At 41.2% G+C, this 25,000-nt stretch overlaps 1 protein-coding gene across 9 annotated transcripts in view; it reads right to left on the reverse strand.

Moving 5' to 3' along the window:
* The window catches only part of ect2 (epithelial cell transforming 2), a 175,061-nt gene that overhangs the window by 64,018 nt on the left and 86,043 nt on the right, over nucleotides 1-25,000 (reverse strand). For all 9 annotated transcript variants that reach the window (XM_028587190.1, XM_028587191.1, XM_028587183.1 and 6 more), the window contains 3 exons: nucleotides 21,019-21,100; nucleotides 11,922-12,000; nucleotides 6,151-6,270 (listed from right to left, as the gene is read on the reverse strand). In XM_028587190.1, coding sequence (XP_028442991.1) covers nucleotides 6,151-6,270; nucleotides 11,922-12,000; nucleotides 21,019-21,100 — 281 coding nt within the window. The remainder of the gene's footprint in view (nucleotides 1-6,150; nucleotides 6,271-11,921; nucleotides 12,001-21,018; nucleotides 21,101-25,000) is intronic.

Below are 25,000 nucleotides of genomic sequence, written 5' to 3' on the forward strand. Positions count from 1 at the left end.
ACATCAACATTCCATCACACAGGTGGAATGACAAAAACTAAATATATCCCACCCACAGTAGACGTCACAGCAACATCACGTGACTTCTGAAGATGACTGCAGAGTCAGCAGTCGAAAACTGTCAAGGTATGACAAACTTTAAGCCTGTTGTATAAGAAGGAATCACTTATACTGTGCTGCCCTGTTTATTGACTTATCAAAGGCCTTTGACACAGTAGATCATTGTATCCTCCTCAAGAGGCTCCGGGGCATTGGCTTGGGCACTAAGGCAGTAGACTGGTTCAGAAACTATCTTGATAACAGAACACAGACTGTAGTTGTCGATGGGCATAGTTCTGTCCCACTGGGGGTCCGGCGAGGTGTCCCTCAAGGGTCTATCCTTGGTCCGATTCTATTTACTATTTACATTAACACCATTGCCTCTGTAGCAGATATAGGCAAAATACACCTCTATGCAGACGACACAGTACTATATTGTTCCGCACCTACTCTAGCTCAAGCTTATCAATCACTACAGCAGTCTTTTAATTTATTACAGACCATCTTCATTGAACTTAGACTGGTATTAAACGCTGGTAAAACTAAAGTGATGCAGTTCACAAAGTGTCGGACTGTACCCGCATCAACCCCTCTAGCCATTTCCACACTAGATGGGAAGTGCGTTGAAAATGTTTCATCTTATAAATACCTTGGTCTGTGGATTGATGAAAAGCTAACCTTCAAGGTTCATATTGAAAAATTAGTGAGAAAACTGAAAGTGAAGCTTGGTTTTTATTTTAGGAATAAATCCTGTTTTACTACCCAAGCTAGGAAGAAATTGATTAGTGTCACTTTCTTACCAGTCTTAGACTATGGGGATGTTATTTACATGCATGCTGCCTCTACCACGCTGCACACACTTGACACAGTCTACCATAGTGCATTACGTTTCATTACTAATGCCAAGTCACGCACTCATCACTGTCTTCTTTATGAGGAAACTGGTTTTAGCTCTTTAGGTCTGCGTAGATGGTTCCACTGGCACTTTTTATTTTTAAAGCAATTAATGGTACTTTACCTAGTTATCTTACTAGTCTGTTGACCAGGAATCATCACCTTTACAATCTCCGCTCCGCTAACATTTTGGCTCTGAATATCCCACGTGTAACAACAGAATTTGGCAAGACTGCTTTTAGTTACGCTGATCCTTGGTGTTGGAATTTACTCCAAAATGTTTTGAAGATTTCTGTTCTCATCACACTTAAACAATTACTTAAACAAACAAAATTTGAACAATGCACATGTTTTCAATAAGCCTTTTTATGTTATTTTAAATTGTTTTACATGTACTGTAAATGTTTTTGTTTGCTGTGTCTTTTTGTGATTCTGTGTAACTTGTGTACTGTTGCTCCAGGGCTCCCTTGTAAAAGAGATTTGACTATCTCAATGGGACCTGGTAAAATAAAGGATAAATAAAATAAAAATAAAATAAATAAATACAAATAGGCTAAATTAACTTGTTTGGATTAACACATCAACATGGCCTTCAACTGAAGACCATTACATCACAAACTTCAAACTGACAGAACAGAACCATTACACAGCCTAGTTTCCCCAAGTTAATTTACAGTCTACATATCCATGCCAGCACCATATGTAGGGCCCTCCTCCATCTCCTGCTGGTGTCGTCTCACTTTTTTGGCTGTGCTTACACTTTTACGGCTCCGTTTTGCACTGGCGGAATGGACACTATTGGCTTTTGAAATCCTAATCATGTCGTCATTCTTCATTGCATTGACAGTTACGTGCTCTGAAGCCACAATTTCTCCATCACAGCCAGCATGGCAGAGGCACCCTCATTAAATATAGAAATCGCCATACTGGCTGCAGCCTTAACTCTGCATTTCCCCACAAAGACTGTTTTTGGACATCGGGTCCATATGACAGAGTTGAGGCATTTGTTGGCATTCTGAGTACCTCTATGCTGCATGCGCTTGAGCAGGCTGTCATTGGACATCCGGTGATAGACAGGGATGAGCTTCTGACCCACCTCCAGTGATAAAAAGTTGGCTCTCTGGCTTTTCTCCATTCTCCTCTGCTCTCCTGTACCAACACCAGGATGGATTACACCTAGTGTGCGTAGGATTTTCATCACTAGACATGGAGTGGAGGAGACCTGCCCATATTTCTGCCTTCATCTGATCCAGTGACCCTTGATTATTTAGAATAGCCCCCCTGTAATAATTCTGCAAGGCTTTACATTTCTTGGCAGTAAGCTTACCCTGACCTTTTCCCCCCTAACTTACGCTCAGCACTCAGTTTCCTAAGCGCTGTGCCCATGCGCTTGTGAGCGTGATTTATGCACTCAAGTTTAACAATTGCATGTCCAGGGTATGGGTTGAGCGCAACCACCTCCTTGAATGCTGCACTGTCCCCATCTGACAGCATCTCTGTGTAGTGCAGTTGATGCTGAGACACAGAACCACATCCTCTTGGCTGCCTCCTGCTCCATGGCCTTACTTGACCCTGAGAATCTACATGACTCTCCTTCCAGCTTTTAAATTCCCCCTGTGTAATCTTACCACCTCACCGAGCACACTCTCTCAGGGTACAAGCATGGCAGTTGGAGGATAGCACCTCAAAGTCCACTACCAGCCCAGTGAGGATGTTGATGCACACACCAATGCCGTAGTGGGACGTGAAGCCTCTCTTCTGCCAGGTGCCATCAAAAGAGACACTGATATTTATTATGGCATCCTCATCCTCCCTTATTATCTCAGCCACATCAGGGTCAATATCTGCGTATGCCTGCCTGATCTGGTCCCTGGTTCTCTGCAGTGACTCCCAGCCTCTCTCAATTTCAGCAACTGAAATTAAATTTATAGTTTATTACGAACTGTTCATCCATATTATAAAACACAAACAGATGGAGGCCATAATGTATAATGCCACAAATGTTACAGAGAGTGAGAGAGAGAGAGGGAGAGAGACGGGGTAGATGTAAGACAAGAGATGGGATGTTTCCCATTACTGCTAAACATACAGAAACAAACTGTAACATTTTGAACACATCTAAATGTAAGTCAAAAAGACACATTCCATTTCAAAGCACCTAAAATCCAAGAGCCAAATACTGAAAACAGTCCCCTCAGTCAGCTCATGGTGAAGCTAACTAACCCGGCTCCCATCAGCACTGGTTCAAAACAACTCAACAGAACAAAACTAATTATGAATTATTCAAAAGACCAACATTTAGAACATTGGAGAAAGCAAACAAAGTAGACTAAATTGTTATTTGACATAGTATCTGCACACTGTCAGAGATATAAAGAAGAGATGGATCCTGACTAAACACAGGCTCAGTGACCACCAACTGGGTCAGACAGACAGGTCAGAGAGAGAGACATGCTCAGTGACCACCAACTGGGTCACACAGACAGGTCAGAGAGAGAGACATGCTCAGTGACCACCAACTGGGTCAGACGGAGATACACTTCCTCCTCCACTGTGAAAAATAATCTTCACTAAGAGATTTACACATTTGAAAAACAGCCAAAAAAATTAAAACTTCAATTACAGATTTGTTTAGTATTATATAGTAATATATATTATACAAAAACTGAAATATCTTGTGTAATGTAATTGTTTTGTATATATAGTGTGTAAAGTATAGTATATATGTGACACATATATTTAATATGACATGTAGGCTATGAATTTCTGTAAACTGCTTTGACACAGAGAGAGAGAGAGAGAGAGAGAGAGAGAGAGAGAGAGAGAGAGAGAGAGAGAGAGAGAGACCATACCTGTTACTGTCCTTTGGTGTCTCTGATACGTTAACATGAAGGCCAGGAATCCCCAACACTTTGCTGATTTTTTTTTAGAGCTGCGTATCCCTAGCCTAACTCGTGCGCTAACAGCACCATTCTCACATTCACGTCAAACGCCACATTGTTCCTGGATACGTCTTGAAGACGCGTCAATGTATAGACACTTTGCCTGTACTTATCTACTTTACAGAGACTGCACTCTAGTAGTAAACTACTACAGAACCCATGATTCTTCAGATCAATGTTGATTTTCAGCCCTGTCCCTGCGCAATTAGGGCAAATTAAACCAACCGATCAGTTCATTCAGACGCACTACATGAACTGTCAGCTGTCGTTACCTCCGCTGTCCTGTACCTCCTGTTTTATGAACGTCAGTTTACGCATCAACGCACTTTGTGATGGCATTTCATCATCTTCGGCTTCTCTGAGAATTTTACACGGCTATCTTTTGACATTTTGAACTATCGCGGATATGTCAGAACGCGTCACGTGACGATTCTGAACGAAACACGGAATCACAGAAAATCAGCCAATGAGATTACGCATTTTGAGTTAAATTGACCGTTTTACTTTCATGATCGGTTGCTGATAAACCGGAAATGACCATATTTGGATCCGACAGCATTGCAAAGGAGAGAGAGAGAGCGTATTCTAACGGTATATGAGATGACAGGGTGCAGACAGCGATCGTGGAGCAGCGGGATGATTTAGAACGCCAACTTTTGATCAATTTAGGTCTAAAGGTAAATCTACACACGCCAACAGACAAAGTGTAGTAAAATAAAGACCTAAATGTGTATTTTGGACTTCTTTTTAGCACAAGTCTGAAAGAATACATGTTATTGAAGACATATAGCCAAAAATCTCAAAATTGACCAGTGAGAAAAAAAAAAATGTCTTTGCCTGCCGTGTCTCGCCTTAAATGCCTTAAATTTAGATTTTTCAGTTACTTGTACAGAGCCTGTTGAAAATGTGCCAGTTTGGAACGGGTGATTGCTTGGCCTGTGGTATTGCTGCTTGTAGAATTCTTCAAAACCAAATTGTACCACAAAATTACTTACAGAAGGACCCCAAACCACTTACTCCACAGTAGCCTATAGCCTACTACTGACTTACAGTGTAGGCTACGTCTACATCAGAGGAAAACATTGTAGGCCTACCTACTACTGTGTTTACCTGCCAGAGAACGGGGCAGATTCAGAATGTAATCACAAAATATCAGAATGACAATGAGGAGTAATCAAACATTAGCGTCATGGACTCATGGCACATATCCGCGTTCATCAACCACCAGAATCGGACCGTGTGTGTGTGTGTGTGTGTGTGTGTGTGTGTGTGTGTGTGTGTGTGTGTGTGTGTGTGTGTGTGTGCGCGCAGAGAGAGAGTGAGAGTTGTCTCCATAGACAGTATATAATGGACCAATAGACCCCGTTGCTCTGGACGGAGACCAGTGAAGGCTATTAGAAGCACTTTTCCGGTGATGGTCAGCTTTACTGCGCAGCCTCCAACTGAGAGAATGTGACGTGAGCAACGTATCTGAAAGTTGGAAGTCTTCTGGTAGCTGTGCCGAGAGAAATCTCAATCCTTCCCAATCTTACAGATACGGAGACTGTAGGTGTATGTAAGGAGATAACATGGGCACAGGCTAATTATTGATCACTAACATGCTAGTTAACATTAGTAATTAAACCTAAACATCTCATGTAAGTCGAAACTGCCTGCGAGCTTCTCCTGTACTATACGGTAATTCCTCTACTATGCGACAGTAAGTCACTTGGTTATGACACAATCGTTAGCTTATTTTTACAAAAACGTCTGCTACGGAGCCATAACGTGAGGTACAAGGTAATGAAGCCTTTTATACATTGTCGTGTTTCTTTGGAACTAAACAACGGACAAATAGAGTCTTTAAACGCTTCAGATGTAAAGTTATTCGCAGTCAAGTGACGTAAAAAAAAATGGCGGTCAGCGGAATGCTAACAGGAGGTGATGGCCAGTTAGCAACAAAATGGCGCCATGATGGCTCGAGTTCTGAAGCAAAGCTTACCCCCTTGGTTGTCTCATGTCGTATGATTGTTAACGAATTTAGTAGTAGTAGAAATAAATACCCCCCCTCCCGATGACGACGATGCTGCCAATTTAGGGGACATCGCCCAACCCTAATAGATGGCTGAAGGCAGGTAAAGATTCAAGTAAGGGGTTCATTGATTTGAAGAGTTAAAGATAGTCCAAGTCTAATCTGAAGGTTTACCTAAGGCCCTGACCTATGGTAAAAACAGGTAAATTAGGTCTGAACATGGTTCTTCCTAAGATTTTTATTGGTGCTTGTGTGTATTCTCACCTCAAGGCAGTCATTGAAGAGGAAGAGTGTGACATGTTCTCCACGGTCACAAGGCTGATCTCCCAGGGCTATTGTTTCTACTCTGTAAACCAGACTGCGATGGGAAGACAGCAAGTTGGCCTGCAGAGAAGACAAAGCATTGAAAGTCAAAGAAGTGTTAAGAATAGGCCTGCACGATATTGGAAAAAAACTTACATTGCAACATTTTTTTTTCCTGTGATATATATTGCGATATGAAAAAAAGACAAATTTTTACAAGAGGACATAAATAGCCCCATTTAGAAATACTAAATCATTCTCAAGTACTGGGGTGATTTTATAGGAGAGTGCATCTACTCAGAAAATAAAAATGGAAATTTTCTTATGTGAACCAGTCTTTGTTGAACTTTAATGCTTTACAAAAACCAAAGCAAGTAAGCGCTGTGACTACTCTTCTGAAGTGATTTTGGAGAGGGAAATTAAAAAGAAATACACTGGTTGACTGACATGACACCATTGTATTCATATAATATCAATCCAGGCTAAAATTAATGATATTAATAATGCATGCATTTTTCTTCTTCTAAATTTCAGGTTGTGGTCGACTAGCGGGGCCTGCTTTGGTTGTTTGATAAATTGATTAAAATTGATCATGATTGTTGGTTTGCTGTGCATGCAGAGCCTGCATGTCACACTCTTGCAACAAACTGTGTATCCAAGACCACTTAAATCAGTGTAAATTACATTATATCAGAAACAGACTGTTGTTGTAGATTAGTGTTACGTTTCCAGCGTCACAGCTCCGAACCATGACGTTAATTGGGACAGACGCCTTGTTTCTTTAGGCTAACTGTGTTAGCTTTAGCCTGGCTGGTAGCTGTTTTCTGTGGTGAAAAATGGCCGGGAGATATCGGGATTACGTTGCATTAATCAGGTGATTTAGTTTGTCTTTGCAGTGTACATAAAACACTGACTACCCATGGAAAAGTATTCGCATCACTGTGTCAGTGGCAGCTGCCGCTTACAGTACTTTTCTACACACCGGAGAGCCTCACTTCCCATAACAACCCCCGTCGGACTAACGTTACGGGACATGACCACCTGTCTTAAAGGGGAAGGGTCGGCCGGGAAAAATCATGTAAAAGGAGAACAGTGAAAGTTTAATTTTCTATCAAGCAGCAAAAAAGTGTTGGCGTCAACATCGCAATGTCCTGCAACGTGACTATCGCGCATGCGCACATCACGATGTAGACGATGAAACAAAATATCGTGCTGCCCTAGTTGAGAATGCTTATGCTTAAGTGCAAGGTCCTTGAGATGATCACCACCCGCAACATCTTCTAATAGTCTTCGACGTGAAAGTGGAGCCGATGGACATTAGGGCTGTTGGAACAAATTCAGAAAGTCGAATATAATTCGAATAGTAAAAAAAACAATACTATTTGAATGCTGAAATCACTATTCGAATGTGATTTCGTTTTATAAATATGTTGGCTAACGTTAGCTAATCTCCCTCTTCTCACCTTGGCCTACCCGCATGTGAAAACAAAATGCTTTTGTCATGTCATGTCGGATGAATAATCAGCGGGAGTGAGAAACACAAGGCATTGCGAGGTCTTAACATCACGGAGCCAACGTTAAGTACCGAAGGGGGAGTGACTGTCTGCGGCTGGAAATTGGAAGAACGATGGAAAATAGTTTTAACATGACTTTAAAATGAACATTCACCGAGGCAAAATGTTTAGGTTATCATTAGTTAGCTTGTTCTGGTTTCCTAACTGCGTCGCAAGTTATAGTAGCTTTGCTGGGCTATTCATGGAGACCGCTAAAGTTTAGGTTAGCTGCCCTACAGCTGTCAGAGTTACCTTTGATTTCATATATTGCCTGCCTTCTAATAGCTGTATTCTCAGTAATGTAACAATCTGCAAGAAACAGGTTGCTTACAAATCACTAAAATATTAGTGACAGCACCGTTTGCCTTGGTTATCAATGCCTTTAGCATCGTGGCTAACACTATTGTTTATGACAAATCGTTTTTGCTGTGCTTTCTCACATGATGTCATTGTGCTAACCGAGCACCGTTGACCTTTACAACAGAGGTTACATTACAATACAGTTGTTAGATAAAGTTTCATTACAGAGTTCTCTGTTGATTTGTGTGCTCGTGGTGGAAAATTAATGTAAACAAAGTGGCGTGCAAGAAATGCAATGCGCCAAGACGTAGGTCCTCTTCAAGGCCAGATTAATGTTGGAGCCCCTCTTGTGGACAGAATGTGTAACAACAACCACATGCTCATAGTGGCATAGACAATGCATAAGCCTGAGTAGTGTAGTACATAATAACAGGCTGCATTTGAGCATTAAATATTCAAATATAAAAAAGAAGGAAATTTGAATGGTATTATAGAGAAGAATTGATGTTGAACTCACGTTATCCTCTCAAGCTGAAGACATTGTTGATAAAAAAGGGGGTTACAAAACCTCAGTTATGTGAAAATGGTTAGGATTTCACAAAATTGACGAGGAGCAGATAAGTAGGTCTGCAAAATATGTCGCCTGGGTTGGTGCCAAGCAGGACGGGAAACTCAAATCTTTTTCATCACCTAAACAGGTGTCATTCAGTGAGCACACAGAGTATGAAAATACAGACTCATGCTGGCTTGAGTCCACGCACACAGCCTGCAAGTTAAGTAACGTTTGTTCGTCTACTGTTACCAGCGCTAGCATTAGCTGTGCTGTAGCTGCTGTACCAAAAACAACAATCAATCGTGTCCTCTTTTGCGGCCATTATGGAAAAACACTCAAAAAGGAGCAACAATATTACGAGCTCTATATCCTATTGTATAGCAAAAGGCACTTGTTTACACATGCACTTATTTACTTTGTTTGGTTTTATGCTACCTCTACAAACATTTACGAGGCTTTCTTGGCAGGAGTTTACATTTAATATGTTGCTTTTAAGTAATTTTAGTTTTGTTTGCACTTGCTGATTTTGCAAACACAAATAAAGAAAAACATAATTGGAAGATGACTCTGTATGAGGAAAATAGTGCTACTCTTAGTTTTCTTTTGCCAATAAAAGAACACAGTAGCCTACTGCCAGCCCAATAGCACATATAACACAATAGCAAATACAGCTACACAAAAATTTACTAATGAAAAATCAACAGAGACATAGTTTAAAAAAATAAAAATAAATAACCGTGTGATTGCCCCAGGAAAAGAGGCATACAGCTTAGCCAACCTAGCATGGACCTAATGCTATTCCACATTAAAAATTAAATTGATGAAATACGACTCAGGTTACTCTGCAACAGGAAATCAGACTGTTGTGCCCACATCTTTCGGAGTCCCAGATCAAGCTATTGCACTTGACAGGCGGACTGTATTCCACGCCGACAGAAGGAAAAACTCTGGTAAGACGAGAGGAAGCTGACTCTGTGTTTACATCAATGATTAGCGCTCAAAACTAGTCAAAGTTCGACAATGTTTTCTTGATGTCAAATTTTATGTCAAGATGTCAGCCATATTTTCTGCCCAGAGAACATGTTGCTGCCGTTTAAATTTCTCCTGACATTACATGTCTAATATTTTTAGCCAAATAAACAAAAAAAGGAGGCTGATCGGCTCTATGTACAATTTACTGATAAGTATAGAAAACAGTGATACATTATTACAAAGTATATACAATAAATGGACAGAAGACCTAGGGGTTGATGTTAAAGGAAAATGGAAAGAAAGTTTGTCACTAACGTACAAATTAACTACTAACGAAAATCTGCGTCTAATACAGTTTAAGATAATGACAGGAATATATTACACTAGAGATAAAATAAACAAGTTTGATAATACATCATCAGATATATGTCTAAAATGTAATTCATATGGTGACTCCCTTATGCATGCCTTTTGGTACTGCAAAGGTATAAAGAAAACTTGGGAGGGTATAGAGATTTGGTTATCTAAGTATACTAATAGAGAAATGATATTCTCCCCAAATCTATGTATTTTTCAAGATATAGAGGGAATAAGATATCCAACTAGTTGGCAGATACTTTTTTCCTCTTATCTTTAAAAAATTGATCTTGCAAAACTGGAAAAATAAGGAAGCACCTTCAATAGAGAATTGGAAGGACCTAATATCTGAGTATTGAAAGATCAATGTCAGAGGACAAAAATAAAAAATAAACAATTTGATAGCCAATGGAGACAAATTTATGATGCCCTCTAGAACCTGTCTTTAGAACCCCGTTAATTTATTTGTGTGTGTGTGTGTGTGTGTGTGTGTGTGTGTGTGTGTGTGTGTGAGAGAGATCTGGGTGGGTGTGATCCGGGTGGGTGTGATCTGGGTGGGTGGGTGTGATCTGGGTGGGGGTGGGTCGATAAAATCAATAAGAACTGAGGAAAGTATACTATATAAAAAATAGAGATGAGATTTTGACGAAACTGTTTTTGATGACATTTTGAAATCTGTCTTTAATTGATTTATTGATTTTATTTTATTTGTTGTTTCGCCTTGTTTGATGTATTTCTTGGAACCGGATTATAGTGACCCACAGAAATTAACAAAAATAAATTAAAAAAAATAAATAAATGCACAACAGGAATGCATTAGGTCATCATCAGTCACATGACAAAACTGAATGGTATTTTTATTGTAGCTAGTGATTTTTTTTTCAGACCTGAGAGCTGTATTACCTTAATTCTACCAATTTTAAAGGGGTGATAGAATGCAAAACCAAGTTTACCTTGTCATAGTTGAATTACAACAGTTCGGTGGGTAAAATAGGCATACATAGAACCTCAAAGTCCCAGTGACACCTGTTTCCTATGCAAATCTCACAATTTGTAACTGCAACTGAAAACGTGTGAATCTCAAGAAAGCTCATAGTTGACATCAACTTGGTGGCTGTACCTAATTTGGCTCTAGTCTGTACCTTGGTCACGCCTCAAAATGTACATACAAACACAGCTGGTCTTCTGAATCTAGGTTGTGCAGACCCCGCGGTGAGCTGGCCGGAGCTCCACCAGGTCAGTGGCAGTTGGTAGTGTAGTTAAACCAGAAACAGTGACTTTGCACTGGGTAAGGAGCGCCGCGGGCTGCCGGCCGTGGAGCTCCGCTTGTTATGCCCGCAATCTCTTGTGGACCATTATAACTTCGAAAAACCACAAGTTCCAGTTAATCTTATAATGGATATGTGTGTTGAGTTATTTAAACAAACTATCTGGGAAATAAACGCCTCTTGTCTGCGAGTCTCCTGATTAGAGCTCCAGCCAGCTCAGTCAGACTGTGGAGCTCCTGAAGTCTGACCATATTTGCAATTAGCTATCAATTTTTGTAAAACGGCACATATTTGAGCTCTACATAGTTGATTTCTCGCATAAAAAAGTCTCAGAAGTGAATTTAGTAATGAAATAGCAGACAAACAATGTATAAAATTTCTGTGCAGTGTATGTGACGTGGTGTGCACGGAGCGGCACGGAGGGGAGGGGCTGTGTGTGTGTGTGTGTGTTTCAACCAACCAATCAGTGCACAGCTCATCTAAATATTCATGAGCATACCATATTTGGGAGAAAAGCTCTTGTTTCATTCAAGGCTTATTCACAGGGTTGCATTAGGCCCATAGAATAACACCAAGGGCATTTTCAGCCCAAACAATGTTACATACCCTAGTAGGAGACCTTAAGGAACAGTGTGAAATACCCTATATAATCATTATATCACCCCTTTAAGGCACTTGGTTGGTCAACACAACCACAGACATTCTAACACCAGCAATCTTCAAACTTACAGGACAGCCGTCAACTTCATAAACAACATCAAAGATCTGCTTCTGGCCTTCAGTCTTCCTCTTGTCCTCATTGATGTGACTATGTGGGAGGGAAGGGAGAAGGGAAGTTAGAGAATGGAAGAAAATGTTATTGTTAATCTCAATAGTACTGAAACAATTAGTTAAGAAATCAATTAGTTGACCAACAGAAACAAAATCAATAACACTTAATAATCCATCACTTGTCTTAGTTGTTCATCCAGAAAACATTTCATACATTTGCTGGTTCCACCTTCTCAATTGTGAGGATTTGCTGCTCATTTTTGTTTCATATCAAGAACAATAACATAATTTAATTTTCCTACTTAAGACTAAGACATTTCAGGGTGTAATAGTGGCAAACCTTGCCTAAAATAAAGACCAACACTACTAATGTCATACCATTCTGAGCCAGGAAAAACCCTGAATCATTTACTGTATTACTACTGTATCTTTATTATCCTCTACAAGGATTAAGGGATTGTCGAGGATTACTCAATAACTCTTCAACAACAAAATCAATAATTAAAATCACTTGATTCTTGCTAAATCTCACTCAGTCAATTATTACAAGTTAAACCTACATAATGCTCAAGACTTAATAGGAGTGTGGTATCCTGAGATCAGTTTCAGGAATAGAGCAACAATGCGCTCTGATCTCACTGGAAGGACGAACCTTCCTAGTATAACATATACATACATACATATATATATATACACACAGGATTAAATTGGGCCGGGGCTCTCCGGGGCTCAGCCCCAGCACATAAGCCTGCTCGTTTGTCCGGATGTGCCTGCTTGCAGTCTAAATATGTCACATAAAATTTGATGAAAGTGATGCTTTTGAAAACATGATATTTCTGATAATAAATTAAATGTTTTTTAAATGGCATGTCTATTTTGTCTCGGCGGAGCTGAGATGAGAACAATCGGAACACGGCAACAACCCGGCCAGAACTGCAGACAATTCACCACTACGGGTCAACTACATAACGCCGAAGTGTCTACGTCGGTAGGATTAACAGATAAAATGCCTTCTCTTAAAGATAAAAAGCCATTCGCAGCGGTGGAAGCCTGGTGCTCAGAAGCTCCACCGGCCGCTACGAGTTCATGTCGCTGAACCGGTCCTCGCCGTCGCATCTCCTCCAGCGGCAGGGCTCAGAGCCGGACACGGCTCGCCTCCGAGCATCACTTAGTGCTGTGTGTGTGTGTGTGTGTGTGTGTGTGTGTGTATGGTAGTAAAGAGAGAGATTGGGAGAAGGAAGTTTGTGTAATGAGGACCTGGTTACCAATGACCTAAATCATCTCAGGTGTTGCTACTGTCATGCTGCACTGTCTCTTCATGTGGCACATTTTGTTTGGCACATTGTATGGGTCACTTCTTATATCATAACAAGGTAATACAATGTGTAATCAAGTGATGACTGATTAACAGTAATGTAATGCTAAATGCCCCTAATACCGGTTGATACTACAACAATGCAAAGTAGGCTCTTAACCTTGCAGTTTTGCACATATCATGTAAGACTCAATTTCTCCATTTCTTTGCACAAAACTCTCCAGAAAGTGCCATTTAACGGTTTATTTTTCACATTTTTTTCCCCTGGGGGGGGGGCATACCCCCGGACCACACTAGGGAGAGCCCCCCCACATAACAAATCCCAATTTAACCCATGCATATATATAACCAATAAAATATATAACAAAAGAAATTTTATGAGTAGCGGAGTGGATGAATGGCTGTACGTGTAGTAAAACTACTATACAAATGTTTTCTTATATCCTGTCCAAAATTCTGTGCCCATATACAGTGGGGGAAATAAGTATTTGACCCCTTGCTGATTTTGCAGGTTTGCCCACTTACAAAGAATGCAAAAATCTACAATTGTAATCATATGTACATTCTAACAGTGAAAGACAGAATCCCAAAGAAAATTCCAGAAAATCACATCATATGAATTTATTAAAATTGATAACCATCTGATGAGGAAAAACAAGTATTTGACCCCCTGGACAAACTGCAAGTATTCTGGCTCCTACAAGCCAGTTAGTCTTTCTTTAAGACACAGCCCCAATCCGAACCAATTATCTACATCAAATACACCTGCCTCACCTCGTTACCTGTATAAAAGACACCTGTCAACACCCAAACAACCAGCATCCAACATCACCACCATGGGCAAGACCAAAGAGCTTTCTACGGACATCAGGGACAAGATTGTTGATCTGCACAAGGCTGGGATGGGCTACAAGAGAATTGGAAAGCAACTTGGAAAGAAAAGATCAACTGTCGGTGCAGTTATCAGGAAATGGAAGAAGCACCACACCACCGCCAACCTCCCTCGGTCTGGGCCTCCACACAAGATCTTGCCTCGTGGGGTGTCCCTGATCATGCGAACGGTAAGGAATCATCCCAGAACCACAAGGGGGGAACTGATGAATCAACTGAAGGCAGCTGGGACCACAGTTACAAAAGAAACGGTTGGTAACACACTACGCCGTCATGGATTGAAATCCTGCAGCGCATGCAAGGTCCCCCTGCTCAAGAAGAAACATGTATAGGCCCGCATGAAGTTCGCCATTCACCACCTGGACGACTCAGAAGAGGCCTGGAAGAAGGTGATGTGGTCAGATGAGACCAAAATAGAACTTTTTGGCCTCAACTCAACTCGTCGTGTTTGGAGGGCAAAGAACACCGAGTACAACCCAAAGAACACCATCCCCACCGTCAAGCATGGTGGTGGCAACATCATGCTTTGGGGGTGCTTTTCAGCCAAGGGGACGGGACAACTCCATCGTATTGAGGGGAGGATGGACGGGGCCATGTATCGTGGAATTCTGGACCGACATCTCCTTCCCTCAGTGAGAGAGCTGAAGATGGGTCGAGGATGGGTGTTTCAGCACAACAACGACCCTAAGCACACCGCCAAAGCAACAAAAGAGTGGCTGAAGAAGAAGCACATCAAGGTTCTGGAGTGGCCTAGTCTCCAGACCTGAATCCAATTGAAAATCTTTGGAGGGAGCTTAAAATTCGAGTTGCCAGGCGACAACCTCGGAACCTGAATGATTTGGAGGCTGTCTGCAAGGAGGAGTGGGCCAACATCCCTGCCGAAATGTGCACAAACCTTGTCACCAACTATAAAAACCGTTTGACATCTGTGCTGGCCAATAATGGCTTTTCTACAAAATATTGTTTGTCCAGGGGGTCAAATACTTGTTTTTCCTCATCAGATGGTTATCAATTTTAATAAATTCATATGATGTGATTTTCTGGAATTTTCTTTGGGATTCTGTCTTTCACTGTTACAGAATGTACATATGATTAAAATTGTAGATTTTTGCATTCTTTGTAAGTGGGCAAACCTGCAAAATCAGCAAGGGGTCAAATACTTATTTCCCCCACTGTATTTGTTAGTCTAACCAACAGGAGGCAGAGAGAGCTAATAAATATGCCTAAGTACTTCTGTGTTAAAGATGAGTTAGACCAGGTTAACACATAGCCTTCTTCTGATTACTGAAGGGAAATTAAGTAGTCTAAGTAATGGTAAAGCAACTTTAAATAGGCCTAAAGCAACTACTAAAAAAGCACAGATTGAAGCCTGACAGAGAAACAATTATAGGCTAATAAATAACATGGGTCAGATATTTTCCTATACGCTTTTAAAATTTTTACATGGGTGACATTGCATTATGTCAGTTGCCATCACATCACATAAATAGCCTAACGGTTACCTTATTCTTACGTTAATCAGCACTTGGCCTTTCTAAAACCTTTTCGTTTTCTTGCCATTCCACCACTTTTCTAACTGCCCCCAACTAATGGGAAGGATGGCAGGTGTGATAGGCTAGCCTATTGACACCAGTGTCCATCTCTACAGTCATTTCAACCACTGAATTGTAACGTGTTACTCCCATCCCATGTTACTGATGGACACTATGAACGTTTTTTTCTTGTCATCCATTTATTTTTAATTAGGGCTGTCAATCGATAAAAAAAAATTAACTAATTGCACAATTTACTGTAATTAATCGCGATTAATTGTTTTTTTTAATTGAGACTGAAGTTTATAGTAATGGATATTTAAATGCTAAATCACTTAACTTTGCAAATATGAAGAAAAAACCAAACAAGGAAAGGTTCTGCTAAGTTCAGAATGTTTAATATCTTTCAGAACAACAGCAGCAACAATTTGGCTTAGTCCTGCTGAAGGCTGCTGGAAACGGCAGGAGAGCAGATTTTTGTCACCGTCCCCGCCTGCTCTTGTCTACTTTACAGGCGAGGAGCAGTTCATCTCCAACGAGCCTATGTTCAGTAGGCGGCAGGGCAGTCGGGACTCACCCGGAAATGGCGAGCGGAATGAGGTGACTAGTCTCTCAAAATCTGACGAAAATCTTCTGAAATGAAGACAGATTCAGCAACTGCACGGCCTATTTCTCGCTTAAAATGTTTTTAGAAACATGTTTCAGTGAACTATTTTAGTACAATATGAGATCGTATTCTGAACGGCCGCCATGACAGTCTGGCTTTGGATTTCCGGAGAAAACAAACCCATGTGACGCGTTCGTCCAATCAGCTGCCGGTTTTCATTACTTGGGCAACAATACAGAGTAGCGCCGCCTGCTGTTATGTAGACGTATTACGTTTCTCAGCCGCCACATAAAGTAAACAAACACAGCTGCGTTAATTTCGTTAATTTTTTTTAACGAGTTAAATATTAAAATTTTTTTAATATCACTATGTTTCTGGGGGTGGGGAGTATTTGTTTATGGGACTGTGTTCATTACCTGTTGCCCCTTGGTGACTGATGTTGATGTCTTCCACACGGTGCAGAACGCGTGAGGAGGTTCTATATACTGTCTATGTGAGGTAGCCTGGACATGTGGAGGAAAGGCTACCTCTCCCGTTAAGAAATCATTCTGAACCTTTTTTTGAGGCGGTTCAGCCATGGCATGCAAGCCTACAGTTATCCGGACAGCCTGGCTTGCTGAGGCACTGAATTGAATTAAACGCGCAAAGCATTTGGCTAGGAGGGGCAGGTGGGCGGAGGGTTAAAATGCAGCGCTTTGATTGGCCGAAAGCTTTTCACTCCACTGCTCAGCGGCAGAATCAACGTCATAGCTGTAGATTGCATAGAAACTGAAACCGAAGAAATGCGAGATGCAACAAAATGCGTACCTAGAGAGCAGCGAATTGTACAAGCGTACTTAAAGCGTAACTCTCGCCAAAATGCATCCTAGGGTATTTTTGTGAATGTACGTCAAACTTTAGTTTAAAAGCATATTTAGGACCGAATCGCCACTTTTAAGATTTACCGTATTCTCGTTTTTGGGTCAAATGGCCTTTTGAATGGGATTGACTGTTTTGAGACTAGCACGAGAGTGCCCCTATCACTCCCATTCAAAAAGCCCTTTGACCCAAAAACGAGAATACGGTGAATCTTAGAAGTGGTGATTTGGTCCTAATTATGCTTTTAAACTAAAGTTTTGACTCACGTACATTCACAAAAATACCCTAGCTTATCATTAGCTTATTCACCGTAACCCCCAGAGTAAGTCGATACATACCCTTCTCATCTCCGTGCGTGCTGTAACGCTGCTTGACGGTTCCAGCATTAGCTTAGCCCAGCACATATCCTGCAGGTAACTGGTTCCAACTAGCCTACTGCTCCGAATTGTGACAAAAGTGACAAAATAATGCCAACATGTTCCTATTTACATGTTGTGATTTGTACAGTCACAGTGTGTACAAAAAACAGCGTAACATGAGACACAGCCATCTTCTAACAGTAAACAAACCGGGAACTATATTCTCAGACAGGCTTGCTGCGAGCATATCACTCCGCCCAAGTACTATATTCTTCCGCCTGAGAATATAGTTCCCGGTTTGTTTACAGTTAGAAGACAGCTATGTCTCATGTTACGTTGTTTTTTGTACACGCTGTGACTCTATAAATCACAACATGTAAATAGGAACATGTTGGTGTTATTTTGTCACTTATTTGGAGCAGTAGGATTGCTGGAACCATTCACCTGCATGTTCTGTGCTGGTCTGATGCCGCTGGAGCAGTCAGACAGCATTACAGCACGCACGGAGATGAGAAGGATATGTATCGACTTGTCTAACTCTGGGGGTTACGGTGAATAAGCTAAATTCCCAATAAGTCGGCGTGTTCCATTAAGGCAGCGGTTCTCAAAGTGTGGGGCGCGCCCCACTGGTGGGGAATAGAGACGTGACAGGTGGGGCGCGCCAAACGGGAGGAAATTTTCCTTTTTATGCCTTTATATCTTTATCCAAACATCCCAACTGTCCCGGAAGTTCCCGGAATGTCCCGCATATTAATAGCTCATTGGTGGAGATCAAATCTCCCGAATCTGGAGCAAGAACGCGCACTAGACTAGAGAGTGACTGCGTGTGTGTGTGTGTGTGTGTGTGTCTGTGTGTGTGTGTGTGTGTGTCAGGGTACCCGCGGGGTCTTAAAAGCATTGAAAAAGTCTTAAATTTGATCGTCTCAAATTAAGGCCTTAAAAGCCTTGAATTTGGTATACAAAGTCTTGGATTTTGTTACAAAGGTCTTATATTGTTTGCCTTTCCTAGGATTAGGTTCATACTTAACTGTTACTAATGTAGGTTAATTAAAAACTGACCGGAGGCTGGAGGGACCGAGACACAAAACACGCCTCTCTGACCGGTACCGATGTGCGGAATGTGTCGAGCCTGGCTGGCCACTCGTCGCCTTCAGACAAAGCTCAAGATAACAGGCTAACGGATTATTAGCTAGTCAAACACCGAGCGGCTCCATTAATCTGCTCGGTGCGTCTTATAACAAACGGAGTGAACAGCCGCCGGACTCTAACATCTGTTGATCCGTGCAGGACTTCACTGTGAGCGGACTGTTTAGAGACGATGTGACCGGCAGGTAACGTTAAAGGTTCGCTGCTACTGTAGCGGAGCTGCAAGGAAACCAGGGCTCTCAAGTGTCACACATTGAGCGTGACTGTCACGCTCTCCCGCCACACATTGTATTTCTCACGCGGAAAAACTATTTATAACATATTTAATATTCTGCAGCGCCCAGAAGTTTTCTGGTGCGCCGCTCTCACTATGGAACTGACAGGAATCAAGCGTGGCTCCCCTGGAGCTCTTAGTCAAGCCTGCCACTTATCAGCCAATCAAAAAAATAGAAAGGGGCTATACATATACAATAACCAATCAGAAAATAGCACTATTGTATCTGGGTAAGATTAAACGCAACAACCAATGAGAAAAAAGCATAGAGCAGCGTACAGACACTTCCCTAAACGTTCCCAAACAGGGCTCTGAGTCTGTCAGAAGGTCTGAGATCTACCGTATCAGCACAGCAATCACGTAACGCACAGCAGACTATGATGCAGGTAGATTATTTCATAGTTTTTTTTTAGGTACTTTATTTATCTCAAAATATCACAACTCCTCCAAATCTCAGAGAACACAGATATATTTTGAATGTGCACAAAGTTTTGAACATGAGCAGAAATCTTGCTCAAAACACATCTGGAATATTACAGTCCAGGGGTGTATTAATTCATTAAAATGAATGAATTTATCATTGAGGTGAATAATTGTCATATGCACATTTAAGGAGGTTACTTCCTCAACAAAAGTTGTCACTGCCTGTCCTTAAAACTTAAGAGCCCTGAGTAAATGCTGTACTGAGCTGTGTGTTTTCAGTGTTAAACACAGCTGCAGCTATTCATGCACGACTGTTGTTGGTGATCTCCAGAGGTGGAAGACTTACTCACATCATGTATTTCAGTAAAAGTAGAAAAAACTGTGTTTTAGAGTTACAAATTGTCAGTTACAAGTCCTGCATTCAACATTGTCCTTAAGTAAAATATACTGTACTTAAAGTACCAAAAAGTAAAAGTGCTCATTATGCAGTGTAATATATCTTATATTATTGGATTATATTATATTATTATGCCACATCATATCTCTGTGAGATGGGCTTTTCAGCTGTTGCTTCACTGAAAACGAAGTACAGATCTCAGCTGAACATTGAGCATGACTTGAGAGTGGCAGTATCAAGCCTGCAACCCCAGTTTGAGAAATTGTCCGATGCAAAACAGGCTCATTGCAGCCACTAATGCAGGGATAAATAGACCTGTCTTGCCAAATTGATTTCTTTTTTTCCTTTTTTTAACAGATTGCAAAGTGGCGCTTTTATTTATTTTCTATTTTTGAACTTGATACAAATTTTGACACAGCTGTACTTTTAATTTCTTTATTTTTGAACTTGCTGTTATTGGATGTAGATTGTTAGTTTGTATTTAGATACAACTTGTTACTATACTGATACTAGTTGTTCAATAAATTGGAACAGTTTAAGCTTGTTGCGTATTTCATTAGCATTGTGTTGGGCCAATGGGGGCGGGTGGGGCTTGAAAATTCCACCTTGTCCCAAAGTGGGGAATGACCGAAAAAGTTTGAGAACCACTGCATTAAGGGTCAAAATGCGTGCTGAGTACCAAAAATGCGTACATGTTGGCAGGTCTGTATTTTATGTCATTTAAGAGGTTACATATTGTGCATTGTAGCTTACCTGTGTTTCCTTCTATAGGTAATAAGCTGTTAACTTAAAGCGGTGGGAGATGTGGTATCCTAACTGTAATATCTTAACTGTAATATTAAGTTATAAGAATGCTTATCTTTAAGCTACATCAGTTACTTAGCTATGAAGAATAATAGCTAATTTCCTTATACTGTTTCTGAAGTTAGCTGCTACTAACAGATGTTCCAGAAGGAGGTGCTATTACATTGAGTTCTGAGTTCAGCTGACCGGATGTTGACTCATGTTGTGATGATGTTGTTAAAAAAGACCGAAGAAGTTGTTGCTAGCGTGAGACAGGTGAAAGTAACTTGCAAAGATGTAATGCTGTCCGTTTGTATTAAACTTGCAAACATATGTAGAGGTTGTGGACATTCAGTTCTTCATTAGAAGAACAAGGAGATAGGAGATTGTTCACATGAGGTGTTTGAAATAATCAAATATTGCTAGCTGTGTGATCGTCACAAAAGAAAGGTAAGGTCACGCCAACTTACGTCATGACTTCTTTCAGAGACTCAATGGCTTTCTCCAGTGTTATCTTGTCTGGGTTGTCATCTGGCGTATGCTTCTTTATGTCTGAAATAGTGGACCAAAAGGAAAGTTTGTTAAGGAGTAGACAGGCAGGAAAAGATGAAAATTTTGTAGACAAAGGGGAGAGGAAAAGAACGAGAAATAGAAATTATAGACCGGTATCAACAGGAGAACTCTCTCTCTCGTTGACTGTCCCCTCACTTCCATGTCATTTCCTTTCTGAATTACAGTTGAAAGTTCTATTTACAACCACAAAAAAGCAAGCAGGCTGTGAATCCACATATTAAAAAAAAGAATAAAAAAACGTTTTTAGGGCCTTTTCACAGCTGAAAGTCGGAACCAAGGTCTGGACCAAAGTTAATGTTTTTGTTACATTGTACACATTTGATTCGGTTAGTTTTGGTTTCACACTGCAGTTATGCAAGTGCACTAAAGAACTATACAATGACATACTACAGTACTTATGGGGTACTTTCCATAACATCATCTCTCAATGCAAATCAAACCAGCTACTAGGCTAACTGAAATAAAACCATGCCAATCTCTATGTATGGTGAAGGGTATGTGATAAGGGTGTCACGATTTCGATTTGAAATCGATCGAAATTAAGTCACAATCTTGGATATTGAATAAAAACATGTAATCGTCGATTCTGCCACGCTCCCATGTCACGTCCGGTCGGCTTGTCAAGCGGGAAAAAAACGCGTTGAAGTGCTGCGAGTCAGTCAACCTCGTGTCACTTGGCTAGAGCCAGTCAAAAGATAGCATGGCAACTGCAGATGCTGGAGACCCATCGACAGAACTTAAGCCCCCTCCTCTTTCACTGAAGTGTGTCAAAGTATTTTGGATTTCCAGTGAATTATGTTAACGCTCACATTGTCAACAAAAAAAGCCACAGTTTGCAAGCTCTGCTATGTGCATGTACCATATTCTGTGTGTTTACCATTGCACATTAGCCTAGCAGCTAGCAGATATTCCTTCTGCTTATAGCTTTATCACAACAAAACCAGACGGTTGAATTTCGGCCTGCATGCACGTTTTGTAGCCTAAACAGAGCAACTTATACTGGTTATATTAGAGAGAGCAACAAGTTAGCAGACTGCGCAAGTCGTCCTCTCTGCTATCTGTCTGCTCCCATGCTTCCAGGCAGCACTGCCCTGAAGACGACGTTGGGGGCTTCAAACCCCCCCCAAGATAGCACTGCCACTTTCCAATCCTTTTATTTAAAGCTGTATGAATCCTCCTGCAATCTAGATCTGACACAGTGCCAAAAGTTCCTCAAAGAGCTAAACCTGCCTATTCTTGACCCAGAGGAGGCAGAAGAACTGGATTACGTTAGAGGAACTCAAATTAGCGTTAAAAACAGCCAAGAAAAGGAAAACACCGGGGTTGGATGGAATTCCATCAGAACTCTTCCTACAGTACTTTGACACACTAGGACCTATCATTTTACAAACTTTAACCTTGGTCATAGAGAGGGGCACCTTTCATCAACAAATCAACACTGCACTAATTTCGGTCATACACAAAAAGGGCAACGATCTGACAGAGTGCTCGAATTACAGGTCCATCAGCCTCATTGGGACTGATATTAAGCTTTATTCCAAAGTCTTGGCACTATGCCTAGAACGCTTCATTGAGAAGCTAGTCCACCCCGAGCAATCAGGGTTTATAACAAAGCGCCAAGCTGCAGACAATATACGCAGATTACTCCATGTAATAGAAGAAGCCAAAAACCTCCCAACAAAGGCAGCGATTTTAATCACTGGACACGGAAAAGGCTTTTGACCGCCTAGAATGGAACTGTTCAATCACAACCCTCCCCAGTTGCCAGTGGTGTTCCCCAGGGCTCAGTCTGGGCCCCCTCCTTTTTATAATTTACTTACTTCCTCTAGGTTTTATTTTCAGGAAATACAATATATATACAATATATTTCACTGCTACGCGGATGACACCCAGCTCTACTTGTCCACCAAACCCACTTCCATGCTCACTCCGTCTTCCCTGTCTGACTGTTTAGATGAAGTTAAAACCTGGTTCACTCATAGCTTCCTCAAATTACACAGTAGCAAAACAGGAATTTTCCTTGATGGCTCCAAATCCACCCTAACAAAATGTCCTAATTTTTCACTCAATATCGACAATTCCAAAGTCTCCTCTTCCACTCATGTCAAGAGCCTCAGTGTCATCCTCGATAGCACACTTTCTTTTGAAAAACACATCAATCTCACCCGGTCTGCATACTTTCACTTAAGCACCATACACCATCTTCGTCCATCACTTACACCCAATAATACAGCTACTCTCATCCACACTCTTGTCACTTCCCGTATTGATTATTGTAACTCCCTCCTCTTTGGTTTACCCCCCAAGTCCATCCATAAACTCCAATTGGTCCAAAACTCAGCTACCCGTATTATCACTAGAACCCCAACAACTGAACACGTTACTCCACTCCTTAAACAACTGCACTGGCTCCCTGTCCAATACCGTATTGACTTTAAGATTCTTCTTCTCACTTTCAAAGCCCTCCACAATCTTGCTCCTCCATACCTCTCTGAACTCCTTCAGCCCTACACTCCATCCCGAACTCTCCGATCCTCCTCTTCCTCACTGCTTTCCACTCCTTCTGCCCGCCTGTCCACAATGGGGTTTAGAGCCTTCAGCCATTCAGCTCCTCGCCTCCCGCTGTCCATCCGTATCACAGAGTCTCTACCCACATTTAAAACCTCCCTCAAACCCACTTTTTCCAAAAGGCCTACCCCACATGATACACTATCTCAATCTTTTAAATGTGTTTGTTTTAATTCTATTTGCCTTTTAACTGTATTTTTGCTTGTTTTAAACTGTAAGGTCACCTTGAGTGCTATGAAAGGCGCCCATAAATAAAATGTATAATTATTTTTATTTTTAGAATGGAACTACTTGTGGCAAGTAATGGAGAGGCTCGATTTGGGAGCCAAATTCATTGACATGGTACGTACTTTATATGCGAATCCCACGGCCATAGTCTCAACCAATGGCCTACATTCATAGCCATTCCCCATCGCGCGGGTCTCGCGACAGGGATGCCCGCTCTCTCCCATGCTATTTGCGATCTCTTTTGAACAGTTAGCCCAAGCCATAAGGCAAAATAAAATATTTAATGTCCAGATTAAATACAATAACAACTTAATATCATTATTTGCAGATGATATTTTATCTGTACATATCTGACCTTGAGGACTCTATTCCAAAAATCCTTAAGATCTAATGAATTTGGCTCAATCTCCGGCTATAAAATCAATTGGAATAAATCTAATCTGCTCCTGTTGAACAACAAACATGTGACATCAGCTATTAGTGATACAATACCAACCCAAAGCAAAAATACATATTTGGGCATCATTTACTCATTGCTACAGCCAGTTGTACAGGACAACTATGACACTATATTAACTAGTGTTCAAATGGATCTGACTAATTGGTCTACGCTGCCGGCATCGCCACGGTCCAGGATTGCTGTTGTTAAAATCAACATAGTCCCTCGTGTGAACTTCTTAAGTAGAATGATCCACGAACCCCCACCAATAAATTTCTGGCAGAAACTTGACACCGTAATCCGGCAGTATATTTGGAATAGTAAAAAACCTAGGCAAGTACCTTGCAAAGTACCATGAACACGGGAGGCCTGGCCCTCCCCAACCTTAAAGGGATACTTCACCGATTTAGCATTGAGCTTTGTATCAGTAGAAACATGGTAGTATTTTCGAATGACCGTGCTTCCCTCCCTCATGTCCCCCTGAGACGAGAGATCTCTGTATTGTGCGTCTGAACAAAAGCCTCTGATGATGCAAAAATCTTTGTTTTCCATCATTGGAGGCATTTCTGTCCAGAAGCAATGGACTACAGCCAGTAGTAGGAGCTACTTCCGCATGTTTTAAACCTGCCCATAGGGGGTTGGAT

Source organism: Perca flavescens, chromosome 9 (assembly GCF_004354835.1).
Source record: "Perca flavescens isolate YP-PL-M2 chromosome 9, PFLA_1.0, whole genome shotgun sequence".
Lineage (NCBI taxonomy): Eukaryota > Metazoa > Chordata > Actinopteri > Perciformes > Percidae > Perca > Perca flavescens.